The following is a 27,942-nucleotide window of genomic DNA, read 5'->3' on the forward strand; positions in this document are numbered from 1 at the left end:
CTGTTGTCAAAACTCTAGCCTCTGACATAAACTACATTTCTACAGACATTTTTCCCTTCATGCCGTGTTGCAAAAATCCAATTTGTTTTCATAAGCTCAGCTTAGAATATGGAGTCCAACGTCTCCTCCTCTTTGCCACACAAATCATATTGGCTTCATTTATTAAAGCCTAGTGGCAAGATAATATTTCTTTTTGCTGAGTGAATTCCTCACTTTTTTCATTTTCCATCTGATCTTTGCATTAAAAGTCACTTTTTGTGTTTTCTTTTCCAAGTTTCTGCACATACACCCCGTCAGGACTCTCCAGCCCACTGGAGACTACATAACCATCTTTAGTCCTTGCATGGCTGGGCTCTCCCCAAATCAAACCAATTCAGCCAAGAATACTTTCCTTTATTTCAGGCTCCTCAAAGAGCATCTTGGAGAAAAAGAAGTTGAGTTGGCACTCATCTTTGATTCAGTGGTGGAGGCTGACCTGGCAAATTATACCTGCCATGTGGAAAACCGAAATGGACGAAAACATGCAAGTGTTCTGCTGCGTAAAAAGGGTATTTTTTTAAATAACTGTTACTATAGTTTGTTTACCTATCAAGTAACTATTGAAGTTAGGTATGTTTCCTGGCCTGATTTTATCATTTAGTATAAATGTCTATTAAACATTTTGTCTTTTTAAGGAAATATCTCTCTCTTGCTGTGGATATTAGCATAAAATTCCTATGATCTTCCATACCATTAGGAAGTGGATAAATGAAATGAAATGTTGTTATTTGTTAAATCCAGTGAGATGAAATATACCTTGGTTATAAGTGTTACATAAAATTTGATAGGCATTGATGTTAAACATTTTCTTTATATTTCACATCATCCTATATTGCTTAAATTAAATAATAGGGGTTTTACTATTGGATGAGAAACAAAATCACTTCTTTATTCCCTGACTAAAATATAAATAAAAATAATAGATAGTATCATATAATTTTTACAATTATTATAATAAAGATCATGAACAATATTTCATGATATGACCTGGTGTTGAAGGCCTTCAGCAGGTGCATATATTTTTAAATACTTTGGCATTTATGTAGATCCCTCTCTAGAGTTGATTCCATATGGGGTGGAAATTGTATATAATGAGCAAAGAAAAGAAACTATAAATTTACAAATAAAATAGATAAAAACAGACATAGGAACGACAATCCCAGCTGCTGGAGCAACTTCTGAGATTGGCTCTTACCATGAAATAACTCCTGATTACTGCAAAAGGCTAAATACTTTCTGTATGTGTGCATCTGGCAAAGGTTTTGTAAATGTAACAGAACAAATGTTCTCAATCAGTGTTCTTTTTGTCTAGGCTATAGAGCTAGAACAGATTCAATCAGCAAGGTCACTAGTTGTACCTTGTAGCCAAGATGGAATTTCTATTTTCCAACCAGCCCTAATATATAACCTTGACCAGCAGTTCTAGGAGAAGCAGGGAAATGTCATTATTCTGAGAATAATGCTTTTATCTCTCTAGCACCATTTCTTACTCTGTTGGACTTGATTTCATCTTAAAATAATGGAGTATTTAAGTATAGAGGAGTCTAATATAGAAAGTGAAACTAGGAGACCCTGCTTCAGGAGATCCCGGTTCAGCCACTGCCTTGGCTACCTACTTCAGTAGGACTAACTTGTCTGATTAGACATCCTAAACTTTAGTTTCCTCATCTATAAAATAGGGGTAAAAATACCTACCTTGTAGAGTCACTTTAAGGTTCAAATAATAATGATATGGTGTGAAATATACCATGCTCAAACAAGATTTGTTATTAAATGGAATTTGGATAACTTGTATCCACTAAGCAACCACTTGTCCACCTACTTGAAGGGCAGACATTGATTATGTCCAGATACCTTCTTGCAAGGATCGCTTTGTTCCTGTCCATCTCAGTCTTATTTTAGGCTTAGAGATCCTCCAAGCCAGACTCTGCTGCACCTCTGTATCCTCAGCAACTTGGGCAGTGACTGGCCACTAATAGGCACTTAGAACTCATTCTGGTTAATAAATGAATAATGGTCTCTTTTATTATTGAGGATCATGTATAGCAAGCATCGTGTTAGGTACTAGGGAATAGTCATCCCCAAGTCTGTGGGGGGCTTATAGTCTTCAGGGCAGTGAGGGTGCAAAGAAAGACAAAGCTCAAACATGAAACAAAAAATTGCACAAAATGTGTATGGTGTTACAATTAAAAGCCTGCTCTGAGGAAAAATAATGGGGGCCTTACCATATAGTCAGTTAGTAGAGACAGAAATAGCCTTGAGTTTTAAAATAAATCCATTTCCCTTTAATAAGTAAAGCAACCACTAGCAGCCCTTCAAATTTCTAATAATCTGACACTAGAAACCAAGGTACGCTGCAAAATTGCTGCCTCCCATGGCTTCTGCAAGGAAATGTGTCTAAATCATGAATAACTGCGAATATTAATTCTCATCTTCCTAATCGTTAAATATTAGAGTTCCCCAGGGTTCAGGTCCCCTTTTCTCACTCACTCCCTAGATGATTTCAATTCCATCTCCACCTCAGTTTTGCTTACGATTTATATGCTGACATCTCCCAAATTTATATCTCTAGCTTGGACTTCTCGCCTAAACTCTGGAGTTGTATTCCTAACTGCCTATTCAGCAACTATTCAAAAACTCCACTAGTAGACATATCTAGCAGGCATATCAAGCTTCACTTGTCCCACACAGGATTCCTGATTTCTCCTCCCTATAAACTTGATCCTCCAGTTGCCTTCTTCATCTCCATCACCATCCTTCCAGTTGCTCAGGCCCCAAATCCTTGGAGTCATCATTGACTTCTTCTTTTCTCTGCTCATACGCTATATCTAGTCTACCAGCAAATTCCATGGCTCTACTTTTAAAACATATGTACTCTGAGCACTTTCCCCATCTTCACTATTATCATCTGAGTCTAAGCCACCAGCATCAATTGCCTGGATCACTGCAATAGCCCCGTGAACGGTCTCCCTGCTTCCCCCTTTTCCCCTCATAGTCTATTCTCATCACAGCATCTGGAGTGATCCTTTTAATATCTAGGTCAGATCATATTATTTCTCTAATTAGAACCATCCAATTACAGAACCCTCACTGTTACACTTAGAATGAAACCCCAAATCTTTGCCATGGCCTTCAAGACATTTCTGATCTCATTTTCTACCACAATCTGCCTCAAACCTTGCACACACTAGCCTCCTTTCTATTTCTCACGCTCACCGAGCACAGTCCTGGCTCATGATCTTTGCACTTGCTATTTCCTCTGCCTGAAACACTGCTGTTTCCCCCAGCTGTTCCCATGACTCATTCCCTCTTTTCATACAGGTCCCTGCTTAAATATTACCTACTCAATAGGCCTTTCCCTGGCCACTTTTTATAAAATAGTACTACCCAATCATTTTCTTTTAAAAAAATTTTTAGCTTTATTGAGGTAAAACTGACAAATAAAATTGTATGATATATAGATATATTAAGTGTACAATGTGATGAGTTGATATATGTGTACATTGTGAAATGACTCCCCACATTGAGTTAATTAACACATCAATCACCTCACACATCTACATTTTATTTCTGTGTGTGTAAGAACATTTAGGTTGTACCTTCTCAGCAAATTTCAGTTATACAGTACAGTGTTATCCACTACTGTCACCATGTTATACATTAGATCCTCAGACCAGATTCATCTGCCTGAAAGTTTGTACCCTTTTACTAACCTCTCCCTATTTCTTCTCCCACCGTCCATCCCCTGACAACCACTTTTCTCCTTTCTGTTTCTGTGACTTCAGCTTTTTTTTTAAGATTCCACATATAAGTGATACCATGCACTATAATATTTATCTTTCTCGCTCTGGCCTATTTCACTTAGCATAATGCCCTACAGGTTCATCCATGTTGTAGCAAATGACAGAATCTCCTCTTTTAAGGCTGAATAATATTCCATTGTGTATATATGCCATATTTTCTGGATCCATTCATCCATCGATGGACTACCCATCACCTTCTTTTCCCTCTCACTTGGCTCTATTTCTGTTTATTGTATTTACTACTATCTGATATCATATTACATACTTGTTTTCTTCTTGTCTCCCCCCCCACCCCACCCCCACACTAGGATGTAAACTTCATAAGAACAGGGACTTTTTCCTGCCTTATTTACTGCTGTATCCCTAGCACATAGAATATAGTAAGTGCTCAAAAAAATTTGTTGGGCGAAAATGGTCCTCCTAGAGGACAGGTGCAATAGGATAGAGGATGGGTAACGGGGATTGGTAAAGAGAGGATTTCCCTGAGATCTGGCCTTGACTAGTGTCTATTCTGGGTTATCTGAATGCATTTCTCTTTTCAAAACATTCAATTTCCAGATTGGGGGATAAAAACTCAAAGACATTAATAGCCAGGTAGATATTGAAATTAAAAGAAAAAGAGGGCTGGATATTAAACACAGGCTAGAGAAAACATGCCTTTCTTTAAAGGGCAGTCACTATTCTTTTCTAGATTATTGCCATGCTTGCTGAAATGTGAACCTAAGGATATGAGAGCTTCAAGGTTTTCAAGTGAAGTTGAAAGTCTGGATATGCAATATTTTTATTTTAAAATATTAGTATCTACTTTTTGGGAAACATATAGACCAACAAAAACCTTTTTTCTGGCCCATTGTATACCAGTTTGTACTCTCTGTTTTAGGTAGCATTTAAATTTTTTCACTGCGCTTTGCAAAAGGATGCAGTTCATCTTCCCTTACTCCATTTTCTTTAGGAGCTATCGACAATATGGTAGAGGTCCAGAAAAGAACAATAAGCCCTATGGTCCTGATCCAGCATATTAAATCAGACTGAGCTCTGGCTTGTATTGCAAAATTTCAGTTATTTCCTTTGGAGTTGAACCTTTCAGGCTTTATCACAACATAGCCTGGCATCAGTAGCCACAGGATTTCCACCTGGAATATAAGTATGGCTCGTTTTATGGAACAATAACTTCCTGATGATCTATAAGTCAAATATCAAAAGTGCCATAAGTGATCATTATAGAGAAGAAACATTTCATGAATCCTTTCACAAAGTGAAAAGGCCTTTCGTAAAATGAAAACTCATGTCTAATATATGCAATTAACAGGGTCAGGCATTCTCAAAGCAAGATGTCTCTTACCTATGCATCTTCTACCTTCATTTACTAACCTGCTATGCCCTCACTGTCCAATGAACTATTTGCCAACAAGTACAGCTAACATTTTAGTAAGAAATTCTTTTTTTTTTTTTTTTTTTGGTGAACCAAGACTCTGAACTTAATGCTAGGAAAATTCTGATAATTATGCCTTCTCTGTATATACTCCCTTTCCCACAAACAGAGACATATCAATGACTCTCTCTTTCTCTTCATTCCTAGTGCTACTGCCACACCCTGAACCCCCAACCTGTATAGGAGACCCTCAGGTGGGATCTCCTAACCTGCTTCCCAACTTATGAGCAAGCTCAGAACAGTTCCAGTCTTCCTGCACTCCAGTCCCTTGACTTCAGCTATTATTTGTCCCATTCTATGCTGTCTGATCTTCATGTTCAAAGTGAAGAACTAGCTGGGTTCAAACTAAGAAGGTTAAAAAGAACTACACTTGTACTTTGGGTGCCTGGAAAAAGTTACAATCCCATAAATATTTGCTCTTCTGGCTATCTCTATCCTTGTGAAGCGTATACACGACACAGTCCAAATAAAATGACTTCCACCTTCTCAGTCAGGAAATGTCCCTAGAAGTATAGATCCTGCTGAGATGGAAAATGGCAGTTGAAAACAGAAGACAAAAGAAAAGCTAGGTGTCAACTGGGTGATGGCAATTCTGCCCTCTGATTATAGGATACATGTTTCCCTTTTAATGTGACTGCCTGTGCTGAATCAAAGAATACTGGTTGAGTCTCAGGGACTCGGTCCACAGTTTTCAATGTAAACAGCCATCACTAGGTAATATCTTTCAAAGATATTTTTATAAAATGGACCCCAAAACCACAAAGGTACTTTTCACACCACAGTTTTCTTCCATATATTTACTGCTGAAAAAGGTGTCTGCTACTTGGGAGCACAAATTGTTCCTGCTGCTGAAGTTTTCCATCTACCTAATAGCAACTCTACTCTGTAAATAACATAGAAATTGCTGGAAAAAAATCCCATTCAGTGACTTTGAAAACAGTTGAAAGCTGTTCTGACCAGAGAGTGAGACAGAGGGAGAGAGACAGAGACAGAGAGTTAACAAAATTACAACATTAAATGAACATTTTACAACAGGAAAAAAATGTTGAATCAAGTCAATCAATGACCTAAGATCAAAGAGAATTCAGTTTTCAGAGTAAACAAAAAAAATCATATTGCCCTGTCAATTTCACACTGGCTAGAAAAACAAATACCGTATGCTAATATATATATATGGAATTTTTTTTAAATGGTTCTGAAGAACCTAGGGGCAGGACAGGAATAAAGACACAGACATAGAGAATGGACTTGAGGACAGGAGGAGGGGGAAGGGTAAGCTGGGACGAAGTGAGAGAGTGGCATGGACTTATATACACTACGAAATGTAAAACCGAAAGCTAGTGGGAAGGAGTCGCATAGAACAGGGAGATCAGGTAGGTGCTTTGTGACGACCTAGAGGGGTAGGATAGGGAGAGTAGGAGGGAGATGCAAGAGGGAGGAGATATGGGGGTATATGTATATGTATAGCTGATTCACTTTGTTATAAAGCAGAAACTAACACACCATTGTAAAGCAATTATACTCCAATAAAGATGTTAAAAAAATATAAAGACACTTGATATTCTTTTTTTTTGAATAAAAAAAGAATGCATAATTGATAAAACAGTAAGAAAACAAGCAAAGGTTGTGATACTGCAGCCCCACAGAGGTCTCATAAGCAAGCCTGCCTTACCACCCACATAGAGACAGGCAGTGGTTCCTGGGGAGTCATTTTCTATAGGGAGGGCAGGAGGCAGAGCTAATATGAGGTAGGATTATTTTTACCTGAAATTTTGTGGCTTAATTTTCCAAATGACCACCTCTTGCAGTAGGCATGACAGAGATAGATTCCAATTTCCTATCCCTACTCATTATGTGGCCCCTCATAATGCTCCTTATTAATATATTTTGTCTCTCACAACAGCTTCACTCCCTTCTTTTTTCTATCCTTCTCCCTCTCTCCTTACTGAAAAATAATACATTTATATTTCTTACATTTCTACTCAGTGACTCTCCTCATTGGCCATGCTGTCTCTGGCCACTACCATCTTCTCTATTACTCCACCTACTTTAAAATACCAAACTCTCTATCTCCCTAAAAAACCTAAAACTTTTCATATGCTGGACTCCAAGGAGCCCCTCGTTCCTTCTTGATATAGCTGCAGAATTCTTCAATACTCTCCAATAAACTGTCTGAGATCTGCTCGGTCCTATCATTCTGCCTGGCAATTGTAGTTTAGCTTCTTTCCTTGGAATTGAAAGGGCGGAAGAATCCAAAATTCACCGCAGGTCACATGTTCTTGAAAAGCATTACCAACAGTTCTATGGAGGAAGAGGGAGAAGGAATTTCATCGTCACTTTCCAGAGGAGCTTACAAAACTGTGGTGTAATAAAAAGAACCTTAAATATGAAGTTAGAATATCTGGGCTCAAGTCCCATCTTGGCCACTTCTTAGGTGTATGACTTTGGGTAAGTGAATTAAACTACTGAGTGTTAGATTCTTCAGTGATGAATTTGGACCAACAATTCTTGCCCTAAAGGATTACTTAGAGAATAGATAGTAGACTGGTAGAAAATTTTATCTATAATATACATTACTTGTAGTATATATTATATATGTTCATCTTTTTTCTTAATCTTATTGTTATACTGAGCCTAATTCATCTTGAGCAATAAGCCTATATAGAGACAAGGGACAATTCCAGGGAAAGGCTCATGATTTTACTGTCAAGAGACCTTCAAGAATGGCAGTCTGTCATTGTCATCAATTTGATTTTGGCAGTACCCCAGAATTGATCCATCCAGGGAGGCTGATTGATGCCAAGCAAACTCATAAGCAGCTGATGTACAAACTAAAATGCCACTCCCTTTTTCAGTTTGTAGTTACATGGTAAGCTGAATTAATAATAAAAGAATCACTGGGTAATTATGGAATTAGATTAAGGGGAGCTTGGCTAATTTTTAAGATAGTTTTATCTGTATTATGTTGAGACCAGTGAATTTCCCTGTCACACAGTGGAAAATATCTCTGGTCTAGTGTCTTCCAGATTCAGCATTTCTCCTCTGGACATTGCTGAATTCATATTCTAAATTCTTCTCTGACTTCCCCTTTCTCTAAATTCCATGATGCTATCCCCTCTTTTGATGATACACCCTAGATTTTGTTAATATCACTAATTAAGCTACATGTAGGTAACTATTTCCTGGGCCTAGGATATACTATGTCTCCTTCCATTATGTGTTGATTTAATTGTTCCAACTCTCAGAGTTCTAGGGGTGCCCCACTGGAAAAGCCTAAGGCTGCTATCAGGTAGCCTGGTGTTGGCTGAATAGGCCAAGTGATTAGCCTAGATTTCTCATTCTCTTTTAGCCCCATTGGGCATATTATATCACATACAAATTATAGTCATTTATTCAGATAAGTAGGGGAAATGGATAAGCTAATTTCCCCTGCCTACCTTCTATTGGATTATGTTCTACTGTGGTTAAATGAAACAGTTAAATCCTGTAAGCTCATTGGATTTTATTTGATTCTGAGAATAATTTTATGATGCTGTTCTCCTGTAGAAGAATAGCGCCTGTGGCCTAAGAAGTATTAGATTGTAATCTTGCTAAGCCAAAAGATAATTTAACAGAAACAACAAAATATTGGACCTGAACCCAGTAAAAGGCAGCTCTAATAGTTTCCTGAAGTACACTTAAAGCAAAAGTATACATGTGAGGTCTAGATGTGTTCAAAACAAAGTGGGAGAGACTATTCTTTTTCAGATAGACATCACTTTCAACAGTAAAATTTTTCAAATATTTAGAAGAGAGTTAATTTAACAAGAAATTGATTTACACAAATGTATCAAGAACGCGTCTACTTACTGCATTAAGCAAGAATCTTCTGTAAAGAAAAACAGAATGGGTTGTACATCTTAGAGACTAGAAATATGGGAAGTTCCTCAGTGTTGCTGATTTAATTACCTTTTCCTGTTTATTTTATTTGTTCCAGATTTAATCTACAAAATTGAACTTGCAGGAGGCCTGGGAGCAATCTTTCTCCTCCTTGTACTGCTCGTGGTCATCTACAAATGCTACAATATTGAATTGATGCTCTTCTACCGACAGCATTTTGGAGGTGATGAAACTGCAGATGGTAAGCTATCTCTTATTGTTCAAATTCAATTAAAAGGCATGAATTTGTGATTAGGTAAGAGAATATCCCTATTTTTAGGAGATACATGATGAAAAATTTAGAGTTAAAAGGCTATGACTAATGCAACTTACCCTCAAATAGTTCAGAAAAAAATGGTATTAATCTATCAAGAAAGACAGCAAAGGGGAGAAAATATTAATAGATGAACCTGGGTAAAGAATATATGGGTGTTCTTTAAAATAGTTTTATTTCTTGAAATTTATTTCCAAAAAAATAGTTTAACAAGGAGATATTAGTTGGTCAGGAGATCAAACAATTGCCGTCAAAGCCCTTTCCCTTATTAAGAAAGAAATTAAGAATCAATTTCATTTTTTTCTTCCAGAAAATTCAAATTTAGGCACAGATCATATTTAGCTCTTCCTGGCATTGAAAAAAACAAATTATTCAAAAAACATATTAAAAGCTATGGAGATACTCATTTTAAAGCTCATAGTACATCTGGACTGATATATTTTGGATGATTGTAGCACAATTCTCAAAGGTGACCTCAATGGAAAAAATTCAGAATGTGGCTTATAATTTTCTTCTGTTTGCCATTTATGGCCCTTGAAAATCTTATATATGAAATATCAACAAAACATTGTATTGAGCCTTGTTTCTTTGAACATTCAAAAATGATTTAATTTTTCAAGACAACAAATTATCATATTTCCAATCAATACCAATAAGAAATCATGACATATCACTCCTTATGCATACAGTCCTCACCCACAAACTACTATAAGCCTTGGAAACATGTGTATGGAATGCCTTAGGTAAGCCAAGATAAAAAAGAAGTTCAATTGTAAGTCATTACTTTAAAAAGCCAGATTTAAATTTTAATTTTCATTCTATTGGAATAATGAAAGTTAGAGCTTTTGTTTGTTTTGAGATCCTCAAAGGAGAGCAGTTTATGATTTTGTTTTATTTTTATAGTGATAGGAGAAAGGCAGAGTGGCGAATGTAACATCAAAATTTTTGAAGAATCTTTGATTTTGGTCTTATTGTTACTATTATATGAACAATGATATGAGTGTGTTTTAATTGACTTTTATGTTTTCACAGTAAATTCGAGAAATGCTGTTTGGTGAATACATATGCATGCTTATTATCAAAGCAGTGTATTTACCTAATGATTATAGCAGCCTATTTAAAAGTACCAAAGACCCTTATTTAGATATATCTTCAATATGAGAAATTAGGGCCTGTTCCGATGATAATTACATGCTCCAACAATATGTATGAAAATGTAGTCAATTACCTTCAGTTTCTGTATACAATAATATTGAAAGATCTGACTTCTTAACCTGCACACATAAAATAATGAGATGAAATATGCTATTGAGGAAAAATTCACTGGTTCCCAAGTGCCAACAAATGGCTAAAGTATCTAACTGGGAATGTTAAAGATGCATTGTCTATATGAAAGTACATGAAAGGGAGTCTGCTCTGATTCATTTGCTTTAGGTCATGATTACAAGCAATTTGTTAATACTTTCTGCAAGAGGTGATATAGTTTATGAAGTTAATCTGAAATAATTACTTTCATCACCCATATCCAATAATCCAGGCTAACTGATCAGTTGTAGTACATATTTGTAAGATTAAATTCATGCTAATATCATAGGACATTTTGCATCTATATCTCCAATGTGGCCCATGTGGCCAAAGATGACAAGTAATCTAGAGCATTTTGGTTAGAGAATTGTGTGTATTGGTTCCAAACCAATTATCTTAGGGAAAAATTCAATTGGGGGAGAACTTCAAGGATTTTCAGCAGGAAGGATAATTAAAATAGTTTATATTCCTACATGGAAACTTGGACTTTAAACACACAATCTCTGTACTAGCTGAATAGAATACTAAAAAGTCAGCAGATATGTAGTGAGGATGAATAAATGAATATTAAAGCCCTTCTAGAAATATCCAGTTTCATGATGCCAAATGTCAGCTGGATAGCCTACTGAATTTTCATTTCTTTATTTAAATATTTTGACATCTCATAGACACACCATAGTTTTACCCATGTACTTTTTGTTCATGTTTTCTCTTGGATTCATATCTATGGTAGCATTTCCTGAAAGTTCTTATAAAAATGCCATATTTTTTATAAAATAAAATCTATCAAACTGACTTCTTAAACATTTTTGATATAATTCATTTCATTTCATCAATGATTGCTTCGTTTATTTGATCTTTGAATTATGCAGTCATTAAATACTTATTAAGTGTCTACTGTGTGCCAAGCACTATGAATGATGTATATACTTACATATATTCTTCACCTGGATTAACCCTACACACACACACACACACACACACACACACACACACACACACACTGGTAGTATAGTAGGCATTGGAGACACAATAATCAACAAAGTTACACAGTCTTTGCACTTTAGAAGCTAAGGATTTAGCACTGTGTTTAGCAGAGCCCCAGAAGAACTACATTGTAAACAGGAATGGCTTCCTAATGGTGAACAGGATTAAAATGAGATTTTAAAATGGAAAGGACAGTGTGACAACAGGAAAATTCTTCCACAGAGAGTTTGGTTCCCTTTGTCATAACTTCTCTCTTCATTGGTAACAGCATACCTATGGTGACCACTGTGCGAGCCTTCTTCCTTATAACGTTTTGTCTCCATCGTGCTGTTTTCTGGTTCCTCAGTTGAACTTAGTCAGCATGGTTTAACACAGAGGAATGCTCATTAGCCTCACCTAGCAAAGTGGTGTTGCTGAATTGCCATTTGGTTTTAAAACAATATTCAGGACTTGCTGTTAACCTTTATTTGCATCATATTGTTGATATTGCTCTATCCATCTTGCTCCTCTTTGTGAGCAACAGCTGTGGCTATTCATGAGGTTTTCTTGGCTGTCTACATAGAGCTGAAGTGCATTTTTAAAACTGTTGCATCTGCATCACTGCTTGCTCACTAGCTGGCATCCTAGACCTTCTGGGACATCTGACATGGTGGCTTGAGAGCTCTCTTCCTGCTCTGGCCAGCTACCATAAGCTCTTCACCTTTAGTTCACCTTAAAGGGACATGACTGAAAACAGAAGCAACCATTTTCCAAAGAATGATGTGTTTCTAGAATGTTATGTACAATTTGTTATCCAGATGTGTTGGGTGTTAACACATAGCAAAGACATCCATTTTCTTTCTCATAACTTGACTTGGGATATGCAAATATAGCAATATTTTCTGGAAAAAAGTCTTTGTAGCATCACCTATATTAGAATATAGGTGAAGCAAGTAAGGATAGGACCAGGGATATGTGAGATTAGGTGTGGTTGGAGGGCAAATAGTCATAGTCAGGACAAGCAATGTGGCAGGAGTCTAGAAGTTCTGGCCAGATGGGTGAAAGAGTCAGGTAGTCATTGCAGTTGGCTAGCTCATAATAGATGCTCAACAAATCACTGTTGAATGAATTAATAAGTGGTTGCATTTCAGGAGGTTTGTAACATAGAGTTATCAAAGTCAGAGGAAACTAGGGTCTAGTCTAACATTATGGAGTTTGAGGCAGCAACACCATCCATCAAGAACAATGAAATACAGTCTGCTCATAGAAATGGATCTGTTTGTCCTTTGGCCTATTTTATTCTTCCAGCTGTGTATCATCGGCAGCTCTCAGTCCCAGGTGAGTAATTATAGCTGGAGAAAGTCAAGGGCCTGCAGGTGCATCCTGAGCTTGATTGGAACAGGGGCAGAGGTGCTAGGATTACCAGGAGGTTCTTACATTAGCATTGCTTATGAACATCCTCACTTCCAAGTGGCGTTTTATGCATAACAGCAGAATGTGCCCCATTTGTAAGCCAAGTGATCTCAACTATCAGGGCAGTCCTTCATGTGCATCTGCTTCTAGGCAATCAAGTACCCAGCCAAGGTTCACAGCAGTCTTTTCCAGATAGAGGACAGGCTAAAGAGAAGCCTCCTGGCTTCAGGCACCATCTTAATATAAATAAGCAGAGTCCTGTTCATGTGAGGGTAGTGAAGCCTGGAATCTTACTAGACTTAGAACAATATAATCCTGCCTCAGTTATCACTAGATAGTCAGGGGGTGCTGCGTACTCCTACCATAGGGTATTTATATCTCTTTATATGCCTATCACATATTCCTCTTTCAGCAGGTAGAACCAAATTTTAGTGGTATAGGGAAGTGACTGGCTGCTTCATCTTGTAAATTAACTTTTGGTCAAGTTTTAGCTATATTCTAATCAGGTCTGTTTTAATGGAAAATATTTCTGTGTTTTAGAAACAAATCCTGAAATGTTTGCTGGTCTTTTAAAATTATTATTTCCAAGTAACTAGATTTAAAAAATACTAATAGTTCCATATGAGTCTAGGTTCATTACATTAACTTTTAATTTTTTTTCTATAAATAAGGGAATTTTGAAAACCACTATAACTTTTCCAATGTGTTCCTTCTAAAACCAGCAGGGACTAATACTTTGAGAAAAAACTGCATATATATATATATATTTATATATATATATATATATATATATATATAGAGAGAGAGAGAGAGAGAGAGAGAGAGAGAGAGAGAGAATTTTCTCTTTGGGGAGACTGGCTCTGAGCCAATATAGCAAAGGAAGAAAAAATACATTCTCAAAGCACAGTTAACCCTCTGACTAAATGTGTGAAGGGAAAACCTAATTTGGCAATATTGGAAGGATGTATATTCTGAAACAAAGGGTTCTTTTGGTAGCTTGTGTCAAATTAGTTGGCCATGGATTGAACAAGAATAACAGGCAATGCACTTGTATAAAACCCAGCTGCTGTCTCTAATATTTGGTAATGAACTGCATTTTGTATATGAGGATGACGACACTAACCAACTGGAAGTATGGCATGTGCTACAACTAGTGTCTCCAGGAGTGAGGCTGGATTATTTCGATCTTCCACACTCTAGGGCCCAGCCCCTCTTGGATCTCTTACACATATTTGTGCAAACAAGGTATAGTCTGTGACCGAGTAACAGAGCCAAGCCAACTGGCACAGAAAGAGTTCAAATCCATGAGTCTATTTAGTCCTGCATTCAAACACACTGAGCTGATCATTCACACCAAAAGTCACAAATAATAGTTCTCTTTTATTCTGTCCTCACTATATGTTGCCCACTGCCTAACAGTTTCAGTTCATATCCTACGACTATAACTAAGTTATGTTGAAATGTACTAGACTTCTTATAGCATTGCATGTAACTTATTTTTTCCAGTTATTAATGACAGTCACTAATTATAGTGCATATTCCAGCCTGTTAATGATTATAGACATTTAGTACTTAAAGAGAACCTAATGATATATACAACCCTTTTGTTTTTCTTTGTTTCTAAGACAACAAGGAATATGATGCCTATCTCTCTTACACAAAAGTGGACCAAGATACTTTGGAATGTGACAACCCTGAAGAAGAGCAGTTTGCTCTTGAAATACTGCCAGATGTGCTAGAAAAACACTATGGATATAAACTCTTCATTCCAGAAAGGGACCTAATTCCAAGTGGAAGTAAGTACTTTCAATTTTTGTATTTTAAAAGTTTGGCTTCACTTAAGTTATGTGGAGACTTCAAATGTCAGAGCCAAGTATTTAGATAGTTTTTCTTACAGGAGATTTTATTAAATTCAAAATTTTCCCCAATACCTGTGTTCTGACTTTCTAGCATCCAAATTTTTTAAAGGCACTCTCATTTATATTTTAGGTATGGTTTTTAAATTGTGCTTTAATGGTATGCTTTATTATATTGCCTTAGTGTTCTGAGAAAATAATGATCGTTAAAAAAATGTGTATAAGTCAGATATTTTTTGCATTTCAGACTTTTTGCATTTCAGATTTTTTGCATTTCAGATTTTCAGTTCATTTCAGTTCCAAATGTGGTCTTCTGTCATTGTGCTTCTACTTATACCTACAATCATTGTCACTAATAACTCTGAATTTATGCTTTAATACTCATTTCCAGATTTGCAGGAGAAAATCCACTTAAAAATGAAAGTGAGGCCATGGCGTATGGCACCTTTACTGTGTATTTAAATTCTTTTTAAGAAGTTCTAGACTATGTAGGCTTGAGTGCTACTTTTAAATTATGCTACATATTGAAAGCTATATATGAGCTTACAGAATAAATTCAGGTTCAAGTAAAAATATATACTTTTTTCCTGTTTCTGTTCAGAGTACTGTACACAGTAAAGTGTGAGGTAAATACAGAAAAGATATGGTCCCTGCCCTCGAAGAGCTTGAAATGCCATTGAGGGAACATAAAAGTGCTAGAATTCATTTGCATGTCTATATTAATATCCTTGAGAGGGGGAGATTAAGCTGTGACCACAAATCGGAATATGGTAATTTATACACATGGGCTAACAAAATTTAAAAGCTTATATATTTAGTACTTCACAGTATATAGAATATTTTCACATACATTATTTTCACATACATTATTTCTTTTCATCTTTACAATAACCCTATGTGGAGAAAGAGCAGGTACTGTTATCTTCATCTTACAGATGAGGAAATAAGGCCTGAAAGAAGTCCAAGACCAGTCAGCTGGCAAATGGTAGAGATGGAATAAGAACCTATATCTGTTTGATTCCGGTTCTCACTCCCGTAGATCACTCTATTTATTCCTCAATAACTTTTATTCAGATTATCAGAAGTCTACCGTGGTCACTAAACTGACAGGAAACAAATTGAAACAACTGAGTTTTTGTTGTTCATCTCTTTTTTCAGTGTGCATACGTTTCTGTATATGTTTGGGTTTGCACATGAGTATGCACACTTACACATGCATAGAAAGAAACCAGACAATATTTTCTGGTATATTACTTTCTACAAATGTAATATTTCCCCAAATTTCTTCCCATGGTCCTCTCCTCGCTTCTTTCTGTAATTTCCTGTATTTTCATGACTTTAAATACCACTTCTACATTGATTGAGCCCCAAGGAACATGCAGATACCTCAGAGTCATTTTTGATTCTTTTGTATCTCTCTCCCAAATCCAGTGCCCATTGCATCTTTTCCATTACCACTTCCACCATTCTAGTATAGGCCCTAATCACCTCATTCCTGAATGTTGATTACTCTCTGCCTTCTCTATTTTTCCTCTTACGCATCTAGTCCCACTAATATGTATACCTCCTTGATCATGTCTCTCCCCTATTCAACAACCTTAAATTCTTCACCATTTCTTATAGGATAAAATCCATTAACCCTTAGCTAAACACTGCTACAGTCTGGTGTGACACTTTTGTTCACGTTAGCCTCCTACACCTTTACAAATCCTATTTATACTCTCCATAACACTGCCTCTGTGAAAAGTCCATAATAATTTCTCTAGCCCTAGAGTATGTGGTGTATATTCACTTGTTTGACTATAAATTTTGTACCCCTTACTCCTGTGATATTTTGTATTATTTTCTTTTTTTAATGTAGTGTTCCAGCTATTTGTCTTATCTTCTCAGCAAAACTATAAGCTCCATGAGGGCAAGTACTGTCTCTCATTCATCTTCATACACCTGTTACCATCTACCAAAATACCTGAACTCAGTAGACGCTTCATAGATGCTTGTTGATTTTGTTTTAATAGTATTGGTTTAAGACAAGAAGAAATAATAAGAATGAAATAAGTAAAAATGTTAATTTTTGCATGACAGTATCTGAAAGGCATTTTTTTTAACAAAGTGAATATGAAATCTAAACAAGGAGCTTTCTGCTGAAAGAAAAAGCATGTAATTAGTAGGAATAGTTTCAGTCTTAATGTGTATACTACTTTTATTTTTTCAGATATTAGAAAGAATATCTACAAGAGGTCGATCAATCATTAATGAAATATCAAAAATATCCCTTTACTATTTTTTGGTTTAATTCCTTAGATTCCTATGTACTTTTTGCATTTTTGCCAAGAGCATCTTGTTAACTATCAAAATTCTGCAACATCGATTTTTAGAGTGATAGTGTACTAAATTGTATTAAAGTAATATCATTACCAAAGTGGAATTTATACTCTATGTCAAGTCACCTTCAGTAGGATTCAATATGGATTCAATTTCTGCCTTATTGCATTACAAAATTGTTGGCACCACAATAGACAGTCTTTATCAACCCAAGTGACTTAAAAATGTCACCCTTCATGTCCGAACACATCAAATTTGATTACTTTTCTTCTGACCTGGAAAACAATGCTTCAACATTGTGCACATCAGAAAAGGAAATAGGGGCAACATGGAACACAGGCGAGTCACTTTACCTGAGACTCAGTAGATGACACTTGCTTATTATATAAAGAAGCAGCTATTGTGCATGGGTGAGAGTGAGACCCAGAGAGCATGAGAGTGAGAGAGATGCATCCCCAAACTGTGTTCTCTTAGTTCTCTCAGATAGTCTATTTTGATGATGACAGATGAATTGAATCAACCTGCTGTGTCAATTTAGCCAAACAGGTGGTAGACTATTTTATACCTCATTGAGTCAGCTAGTTGATTGGCTAAATTGATTGAAATTGATTAGTTGTTTTGATGTATCACAGACAGGCCTGAATGTCCTCCTTGACCGTGGGGTATGAGGCTTACACAAGCCATATTTCCTAGCACAAAACTACAAGATTTTAGTTGAGGACTATAACATGCTACATAAGAGATAATAGAAGGTTGTCACCTCATATACCCTGACATTTAAAGAACTCAAAATAAAAATACCCAAGATGATGTTATTAGGGAGAAGAGAGATTTTTATAGTCCATAGAAGATCATTTTAGTGTTTTTGAGGTTGTACAACAATTAGACTGAGCAGGGACTTGGATCCTGGGTACTCAGTGGTACACAGGAAGACTCCTTTTACAACTAAGCCATTTGGGACAACTATGCAGTTTTTAGATGCAACCACTGGAGGGTGTTTGATTTTAATCCTTCTTTCCTGAATGAGGAAATTCATGTTCTCTGAATTCCGATTTGCGAGTGTAACCTGCAAAGGTTCTTAAAAAGGCCCTTTGACCATTTTTCTTTTCCATCAACATTTCAGAGCTGGCTGAGCAGTCACCATGTCACGATTAACGAGTTTTTCCTTGGCATTTTTAGCACGCATTCAGGAAGTCGATGAAGTATATGAATAATATACTTGATTTACACATGAATGACAGAGTAGAACATTTTGGACTTGGTGTATGTGTGTTATTAAAGAAGGTTCTGTGGTCTGTAGTTGCAGCCATTGGTACAGATTTAACAGGCTATGCTATATAAATATAGACACATTCCTGCGGGGGGGGAAGTAGTTACAATATTATAAGCTATGTTTGTCCCTCACATCTCATTTAAAACATGTTGACCCAAGACTGCTCCTTCCTCTAAAAACTAGCAATGAGGCCTTTGAGAATTGTAAAAGCAGACTTCATAATATCATTCTTGACCTACAACAATAATTTTCTATGAATCAAACTAATGAAGTCTATGACATAAACCCATTCATGTTTAATGCCTTCATTTTTGATGTATCTTCAGTTTCATTTGTACCACTCTCGTGGTATTCCAACTCAACCTCATCAACACACAAATATTTCTAATGTATACAGTTTCAGAAGTACATGAATGGGTGTCCCCCACCCTTCTTCCTCCCCCTGACACCAATGCACGCATGACCGTGAGTTCACAGAAAGCTTCAATATAAAGATGTCACTCTCCAAGGTGAGGTATAGGTAACTGTACCCTTCTCGCATGTCCTACTAGAGAAGTGTCATTTGACCATCATGGAACAGCACAGGTGGGAGGATTTGACACAAACATTTTTCCTAAATGCTAAAACTAAAAGTCTTCAGATCTGGACATTATTTTCCTGGCAGTGACCTACCTTTCCATTCTTGAGCCTGTGGCCAGGATCTTCCTTATGTTTTCTCAGGTTTGGTGCCTGAATGTGGCAAGAATTTCTACTTTCCAGTAAAAGTTTGGTCTGTCTCTTCCCAGGCTAGAAACATCTGTAGTAGAATAGCAAAAGCAACTTTGTTGCCAACAGGCATCTGAATGTCAGGAGTGACAGGCAACCAAAAGAAAGCCAGAGAGAAAACACCCTACTCAAACTGCCTAGAGACACAAACTTGAGAAGTAGAGATTTTCTCACCCATGCAGCTGCTGGGTTTTGTGGTGTAAAGTATTCTACACAGAGCACATTGTGTTCATAGGGCCTAGTGGATCCTTTAGGAATGAACAGATGTGCTCTGAAGCTGACATGTGACCAACAGAACCCAGCTGTGCAGTTGAGATCCTGAGATTGGGGACATTTTTGGATGAGTACCATTTAGGCTTTTGAGCCCATCTTATCTCAGTGTTTCTGCAGAGATTTAAAAGCATAAAAATATAAAAGTTAATCAACTGGTCAGATGGAGAGAATAGTACTCCAAGACTAAAAGTAGAAACAACCCAATCCTATAGCTTTTGTTTGCCCTTAAGAGAAAGCAAGCAAGGTGCTTAAAAGTGCATGTGCAATACTGATTAACAATTATAAATTGAGCTAGTTCTGGCTGAAGTTTTAGAAAAATCTATAGATGATTAAGTGCACATTAAAGAGAAAAAAATCTTTTCAAGTCTTTTAGCTCAGTTTCCTCTTCTAATCATAGGAAGACTATGGGGATCTCTGTGTGAGTTCTTCCTGCATTATTGCACCAGAGAAAGACACTAGTGAGTGAAAGATATTATCGTGCGTATGGCTGATCAGCCATGTCTATTTAAATTATATTTATGAATTTGGCCTCAAATATCAAATTGTCTTTCCATTTGTTTTCATGCTCAAATTTCTATTAGTTTCTCTCACTCAAGAATCCTAGGACTCTTTCAGTAATTTAAGGGAAAATTATAATGTCTGATTACATTCTTGCATGTGCTAGACCTTCCTCCCTATTCTAATCTTCAGTTCTTTAATGGCCATATGATTGTGCTGACACTGAAATGACAAATGACTAGAGAATACATCTGGTGTCACATGATCCCTAGTCACTTATGAAGTGAGGCATGCAAAAAACATTTTTGTACATGGATCTGTAGCTACTCATTGCCAATAGTTCCTCTAATAGCTGGACATATTGGATACCATTCAAGGAAATTGTCCTTGGGGAGTAATAAATTCCTTTTCCAGGCAATCTGACGTCTGTGACCTAAAAAGTGTGAGGCAGGGGTGACATGCACAGGCATGGAAATTTAACACATTGTGTACAATTTATTCACATGGAATAAAATTAGATAAGCCCACCATCCCCTTCATGTTAGTCAGGAGAGAGGGAACTGTATCCAATATGCCCAGCAAAATACTGCGGTCAATGGACTGAGGTTTCTTATCAAAGTTTGAGGTAAAGGAAGAATCCACTGTGTAGAATTTCAATTAGGAAATCTACTTTTTGGATAGCACAAAGAATAGACACCTTAAAAAAAGAGTAGAAGACCAGGATAAAATTGTCTTAAGTACCAAAGGAACCACAGAAAAGACTATATAAGGAGCAAGTTGTCTTGTTCCATATTTATCAAGATTGCACTGATTAGAATTAGTTATATCTACAAATTTTTAGGGCATGAGTTTAAGGAGGAAAAGAGGAGGGGAAGAACATTTTGCAGACTCTCTTTGTTTGCTACTCTCCGCATTTTCTTTCTTTTAGTATTCTCTGAATGTGTTCTATTACTTACCTCTATTCTCAGTGAAGAGGTAAAGAGGGAAGAGAAAGAATTTAGAGATGTGGACAACATTCCAGAGTAAATTCTGCCCACCGTCATGCTTCCCTGTTCATCCACTGGTGAAATGCTATAGCAAAAGTAAAGGATTCATTACCAGAAATACAGCCTCCAAACTCAAAACTGTAAATAAATTGTGTTTCCCTGCACTCGCAAGGACTCAACAAATCCATGTTAATGTTGATCAACTTTTTAATCAGAATCAGTTAGAACACTTACACTAGTCAATAGAAAACAAAACTCCTGCCAAAAAATTTAGCCCAGTAAACTATGAATTATCAAGCCAAGGACTTAGAGGAGGGGCCAGGGAAGGTTTTTATAGGGCAAGTAATATCACACACTGTTTAGAAAGCCCCCTACTCCCCTCACACACACCTGACTAAATAAAAAATTTTGTACCCTCAATATCTGTGGCAGACAACACAGATTCTTACATCTGCCAGATACAGAAGCAAGACCCAAAAGCTTTAGCAACGTTGGCCAAGACAAAGAGTGAAGTTGTCAACCTGTATCTCTTTCAATAGGTTAGTATTAAGTATCGTTATTTTACATGCAGGTAGTATTTTCAGTAAGACTACATTATAAAGTACCTCACTGTATGCCTCTATTTATACCAGAGGTCTAATAATTTTTTACCAAATATTTAGTGCTGAGTAATACACTTTTTTTGATACATGTGAAACCTGTATTATTTTTGCTGGTTTTTCCTCACCAGTCATAGGAGTAGATCAATCACTGTCAGAAAATGTCTTGATTTTAAGTATTGACATATTAACCCATAGGTTTAATAAATATCACCATTTATAGCTATCAATTAACTAATATTCACTAAAATTGGTGGCGTATTATTCAGTTTTAATGCATCCTATCTCACCCTAATGATTTGTCTGTTTAAATGATATTGGTTGTACATAGCTGTGAATATAAGCCTACCAAGATTCTATTATTTGAACCTGGCAAAGTAATAAATTATGCTTTTGTTTACAGACTAAGCATTTGTCTTTTATTTATTTATTTATTTTATTTTTTTTTTTTTTTAACATCTTTATTGGGGTATAATTGCTTTACAATGGTGTGTTAGTTTCTGCTTTACAACAAAGTGAATCAGCTATACATATACATATGTTCCCATATGTCTTCCCTCTTGCTATCTGCCCCTAATAATGATCCTGACATAAGTGGAAGTGTCAACACAAAGATAATTTATAAGTAGCTAATTGATTAGTTTGATAAATCATATGGTTAGTAGGCAGTAGCAAGAGCACATAGAAATTCATGAATGAGAGTGTTTTCCCCTTGTCCTTCTGCCTACATCTGCAGTAGATTCAAAGCCTGACATTTAAGAGTACTGAGTTCTTTTGGGAAAGAATATACACCCCATTAGAAGCAATTTCTTGGGGCTGCCATTATATTCTTTCTGCTTCTATTTTGTCCTTTTATTTCTTCCTTCAGTTTACATTTTGCTTTGTTAATGTGTCCTGTTTTCAAGTCACTTTTGTAGACTGAATTCTATTTTTCTAAATACACTGGAATTTTGGTTTATACAACTGTCTGGTTTTTTTGTTTGTTTGTTTTTTTACAAAATTGTGAAGATCACAAATAGGTTAAGTGTAATAGCTTTGTTTCATGGCTGATAATCTAGTGTGGTTTCATAGCCTTGTTTAAAGAAACAGAATGCTGTCAGACACAACCCTCTTTAGTTTTTTCTGTCATCGTAAGTTACTTCAAACTAAAATCTGCAAAGAAATAATGACCTTTCATTTAAGGGATACTTTATATTTTTATGTGGAAAAAAAGAGTCTTTTAAGGGATTCCTGCTACTCAGTTGCTAAATTTGCCTGAACAAGTCAGGGCAAGATTTAGTGAGTATTCTTATGTGCTGTGGATTTAGGGATTTTTTTAAAAAACATTTCTTTATTATCTCTTCGTGGTAAGAAACTTTTAAAACGGTTTCTGAAGTTTTCTAACATGTCTCCCACAAAACCACAGCCCTACCATGACAAACACCACTGCCTGTCATGGACTACACTAGCTATGGACCAGCAATGCCTTAACTTGATGACTGTTTCTGCTTAGTTTATTTGGAACTTTTCCAAACCTAAACATCCTGATTGGTCTCTAATTCAGGGGTGGCAACCTTTCTCTGTAAAGGTCCAGAGAATAAATATTTTAGGCTTTGTAGGTTATATATGGTCTCTGTTGCATCATATTCTTTATTTCTTTTACAACCCTTTAAAAATGTTTTAAAAAATCATTCTTAGCTCACAGGCCATACAAAAACAGGACATGGTCCTAATGGATCAGGCTCCAATTCACAGTCATTGGATACAGACATGCAACCCCAGGGTAAGGGGAAAATTATTTGGGGCACTTGCTGTGTAGGAGCCAGCAACGACTGCCCGGCTAAAGATTAGCAAGTAAAAAATATTAACTCTACCTGTTGGGTCCCTTGCTAATTTATTTATACTTTTCATGATATCTAGGTCCTTGTTTCTTCCCAAAGATAAAGAGACAGAAAGAAAAGATTTAGGAAGGGAGGGAGAAAGGGGGCAAAGGGAGATAGGCAAAAGAGGAAGGGAGAGTAAGACAAGGGAAAGGAGAAAAAAGTGAGAAAGAAAGCAAAGAGGGAGGTAAAAGGACAAGAGAGACAGCACAGGAAAAGAAAAAAAAAAGAAATGGAGAAAGAAAGAGGAGCAAAGGGGGTGAGAATAAGAAAAAAAACATAGAAAAACAGAGAGAACAAGCCAGAATATGGAAGCTAGGGCACAGTCTCTCCTTCTTTTCCTGAGAGCCAGGCAGCTCTTAGCGGCACCTCCCCAGCTGCTTTCAAACATTGAGGTTGCTGCCCAGCCACTGATCACCATCCCAAGAAGTGAAATGTGGGCTTCACATCTGAAAACTTCCACTTGGTTTTTCACCAAGTGAAATGGAACACGAAATTCAGGGCCCAAGAAAATGGCTCATGTTTTCTTTGGGACACTTGGGCTGTGTCTACCCAGGGAAAATTTAGATGTACTGACTGACTGACTCCAGTGCATATGATTAATGTATATATAGGGCAAACCAGGATAATTCAGACCTTTTTTTCTTCCAGAGCAGGTTTTCAGCCGGAATTATCTGGATGGTTGCCTCAACTCTCCACTAGGCTTTGCCAGGATAAGCACAGCCAGTGTAGTATGCAGGAGACAGGGACCACTCCCTCTTTCCAAGGTTCCCTTCAACACCCACACCCTGTGCAGCTGAGTGTAGTGGGATCCGTCCTGACAGGCATTCCTTCTGGGGGCAAGTGAAAATTATGTTTAATGAATCTCTAAGAAGCCCCCCAAACCCTAAATTTTGCATTCTGCTTAGCTGTCAAATGGCAAAGTGTAATAGAATGGTGAAGGGGGAGAACAATATTAATGCGGAAAAATGTTGTACCCTGTTCCCTTCCCCAATCGAGAAAGAGGATAATAAAGCCAAAGCCTATGACTTCCCAGTCAAATCATTAGTGTGTATGTATATAGTTTCTCTTATGACTGAACGCTTGAGTTGTAATTTTCTTGAAATGGATAGAGATATGTATAGCTATACCTTTTGTTTTTAAAAGTATATTTTAAAAATAAACTACATCCCAACACATAGAAACAGTGTTGTTCATAGAGGTATAGTTTCTGTGACAAATGTGCTCCTGCCAAGGTTTGTACAGATCAATTTTTAAAAATTAAATGTAAAGCTACAATTAATGAGGGAAGAATGCTACTTGGAATAATTCCTCAGTAAATCATTTGGTAAGGAATTCTTCTGTAAAAATAACAATTAACTCATACATAACCTGGTAAAACTGTGTTTTCATGGACTCCTGCACTTATACCATGTATAAGTTTGGGGTTTGGTTTTGTTTCGTTTTGTTTGGAGGAAAGGTGAAAAGAATAATGGGAAAGATGCATGATAGTTTATTTTACTGTATCTTACAGATCCAACTTCTAATGATGAAGCTTCCCACATAACTTCTTTCTTTTTGGGAGCAGAAAGAAAGGAAGAAAATGAAGAGTCAGAGCTGTTGATACATTGGGATAATATTTTTCCACTCTATTGAAACTTTCTACCTTTCCTTCCATTCTGTTTCACCAGTTCTCTAAATGACAATTACAGAGTGATAACTTCCCCATTGCTACTTGTGTGGTATTTTTGTTTGTTTTTTTGTTTTCATTTTTATTTTTTGCAGATTTCAATGCTGATTTTTTTTCCTTGAAAACGTGATCTCTAAAAGAAAATGCATAAAATTCTTAATGGGTTCCCTCCCCACTTAGAAGTTGCCTTATTCCCTCAGATACAGTCTCTGTAACTACTGCATGAGAAAGTCCTGAAATGTATTAAGTAAAAACCAAAACAGCAGTAACAACAAATTGTTAAATGGGCAATTCTCTGTGTATCTCTCAAAAAGATTTTTGTTTATCTGTAGGGTGTATAGAAAATTTGCTCTTTTTCACTTGTGAAAGTGTTCTTGCTGCCAAATGGTAGAAATAAAACCCTGGAAAAGAGAGATCATCTGTAAAATATGCATCTGTAAAATAAGTTTCTCTTTTCAAATGGCTTGTACTGGGCTGTTTGGTGGCCCCTCACTGTGTACTGGACGTGACTCCTTGAAAGCAGTCTGTAACCTTGGGCAGATTTGCAGTGACAAATGTTGCTATGCTTCTGTAAGCACTGCTTCTGCTAGAGGGCACTGTACATTAGACAAGGCCTTGTGCTCTGCTTAGTAAAGACAGCTCTCTGTTGCAGCACCTGTGTCCAAGTCTCCATTTGTTAACACATGTGTGTGTTTCCCTTTTTGGAGGATAAGACTTTGGGAAGCACGGTTGCAAAAGGATTATTCCATGGGATAAACAAATCTAGAGTTCGTTGAGTGTTTTTCTACTAGGAAAAGGACATAACTTGTTCACCTCACTTTCAGAATTGTTCCACAAAGTAGAGCAAAGACTTCTCAGTTGATAGACTCCTCCCCCTTTACTCTTCTTTCCACACCATCCCCCACCTCTGACTCCACCCCTCACTCCTCCTCTGAACAAAGAGCAGCTGGTTCAAATTAAACTCATGGGCACACACACACACACACACACACACACACACACACACACACCCCACTTCCCTACCTCCAGGTTTGAAGGGTAAAATGGAGAATGTAAGGTTGCAAAGAACAGAAGGTATTCTGAGAAACAAGCTAGGATTGTAGAAGAGATTTTCCACTATCTCTATCACATTATCTTTGAAGCATTTATATATTTATATATATATATTATATATATATATTATATATACATAGACCCCCTACTTGTTTAGTAGTTGGAAACTGGGGGAAAAGCAAACCAAACCCATAAATACAGTGACCTTCATTAAAAGGTTCCATTTCTCTTTTCATCAACCCTCTGATTGCTTGTTCACGTAAGAGTACTAGCCTTGAAGCCTGCCTTGAATTAAATGATTAAGTAAATAAAAATAACTGAACTACACCTAAGCTCTTAAGAAGTCAGAGTTTATATAGCTAACAGAACACTGTAAGTAATGATGAGGGGAAAGAAAAGTATTAGAAGATTTTTTTTCATTTTTATTTTTAAGGCAATGAGCCTTCTGAGTGTGCAATACAAGAAAAGAAAATGTGATGTACCTTAGTGAAAGACTGGATCTTTGCTATACTAGGGTGCAAACCTAATGCTTTAAAGACTGGAAATGTCTTTGTTTTACTTTTTCTCTCTTTCTGTGATTTGTAGCCTACATTGAAGATCTCACAAGATGTGTTGAGCAAAGCAGAAGACTTATTATTGTGCTAACTCCAGACTATATTCTCAGACGAGGATGGAGTGTTTTCGAATTGGAAAGTAGACTCCATAACATGCTAGTCAGTGGAGAAATCAAAGTGATTTTGATTGAATGTACAGAATTAAAGGGGAAGGTGAATTGCCAGGAAGTGGAATCACTAAAGCGCAGCATCAAACTTCTGTCCTTGATCAAGTGGAAGGGACCCAAGAGCAGCAAATTAAATTCTAAGTTTTGGAAGCACTTAGTATATGAAATGCCCATCAGGAAAAAAGAAATGCTTTCTCGGTGTCATGTTCTGGACTCCGCAGAACAAGGACTTTTTGGAGAACTCCAGCCTATACCATCTATTGCCATGACCAGTACCTCGGCCTCTCTGGTGTCATCTCAAGCTGACCTCCCAGATTTCCACCATTCAGATTCGATGCAAATGAGGCACTGTTGCAGAGGTTATAAACACGAGATGCCAACCACCACCTTGCCAGTACCTTCCTTAGGCAACCACCACACCTATTGTAACCTGCCTCTGACACTACTCAATGGACAGCTACCCCTTAATAATGCCCTGAAAGATACCCAGGAATTTCATAGGAACAGTTCCCTGCTACCTTTATCATCCAAAGAGCTTAGCTTCACCAGTGATATTTGGTAGCGGAAAATCTGAAGTCTTCTGAACAGCTATGTGAGCATAAAATTTTCTGCTATACCAAGCAAAAAGTACACCTAATAACATTGAGGTGCTGAAAAGGTGTTCAAAGAAAAAGGCACAGAAATCACTTTTGTATCTAATTTTTTTTTTACATTTCCAGAGTAGTGGGGGGATAGAAGGACCTGCTTTTGTAGTATAGTACGTTGTTCCAATGTACAGTTTTGATTTCTTCCTTAAAAGAAAACAATATTAAATTCTATTCTATAGAGTAGGTTTTATGATACCACTTAGACTGCAAGTTTGGTAGGTAAGTTAATATTTATGAATATTTCAGTATTTACGTGTTATTTGAAAGCAGG

At 36.8% G+C, this 27,942-nt stretch overlaps 1 protein-coding gene across 1 annotated transcript in view; it reads left to right on the top strand.

Moving 5' to 3' along the window:
- Positions 1 to 27,586, top strand: part of IL1RAPL2 (interleukin 1 receptor accessory protein like 2) — a 561,274-nt gene extending 533,688 nt beyond the window's left edge. Inside the window, exons 8-11 of the mRNA XM_065900231.1 lie at positions 403 to 548; positions 9,251 to 9,394; positions 14,776 to 14,946; positions 26,889 to 27,586. Of these exons, the coding sequence (XP_065756303.1) occupies positions 403 to 548; positions 9,251 to 9,394; positions 14,776 to 14,946; positions 26,889 to 27,586 (1,159 nt within the window). The remainder of the gene's footprint in view (positions 1 to 402; positions 549 to 9,250; positions 9,395 to 14,775; positions 14,947 to 26,888) is intronic.
- Positions 27,587 to 27,942: the final 356 nt, after the last annotated feature.

The sequence above is a fragment of the Phocoena phocoena genome, chromosome X (genome assembly GCF_963924675.1).
Source record: "Phocoena phocoena chromosome X, mPhoPho1.1, whole genome shotgun sequence".
NCBI classification, from domain to species: Eukaryota; Metazoa; Chordata; class Mammalia; order Artiodactyla; family Phocoenidae; genus Phocoena; species Phocoena phocoena.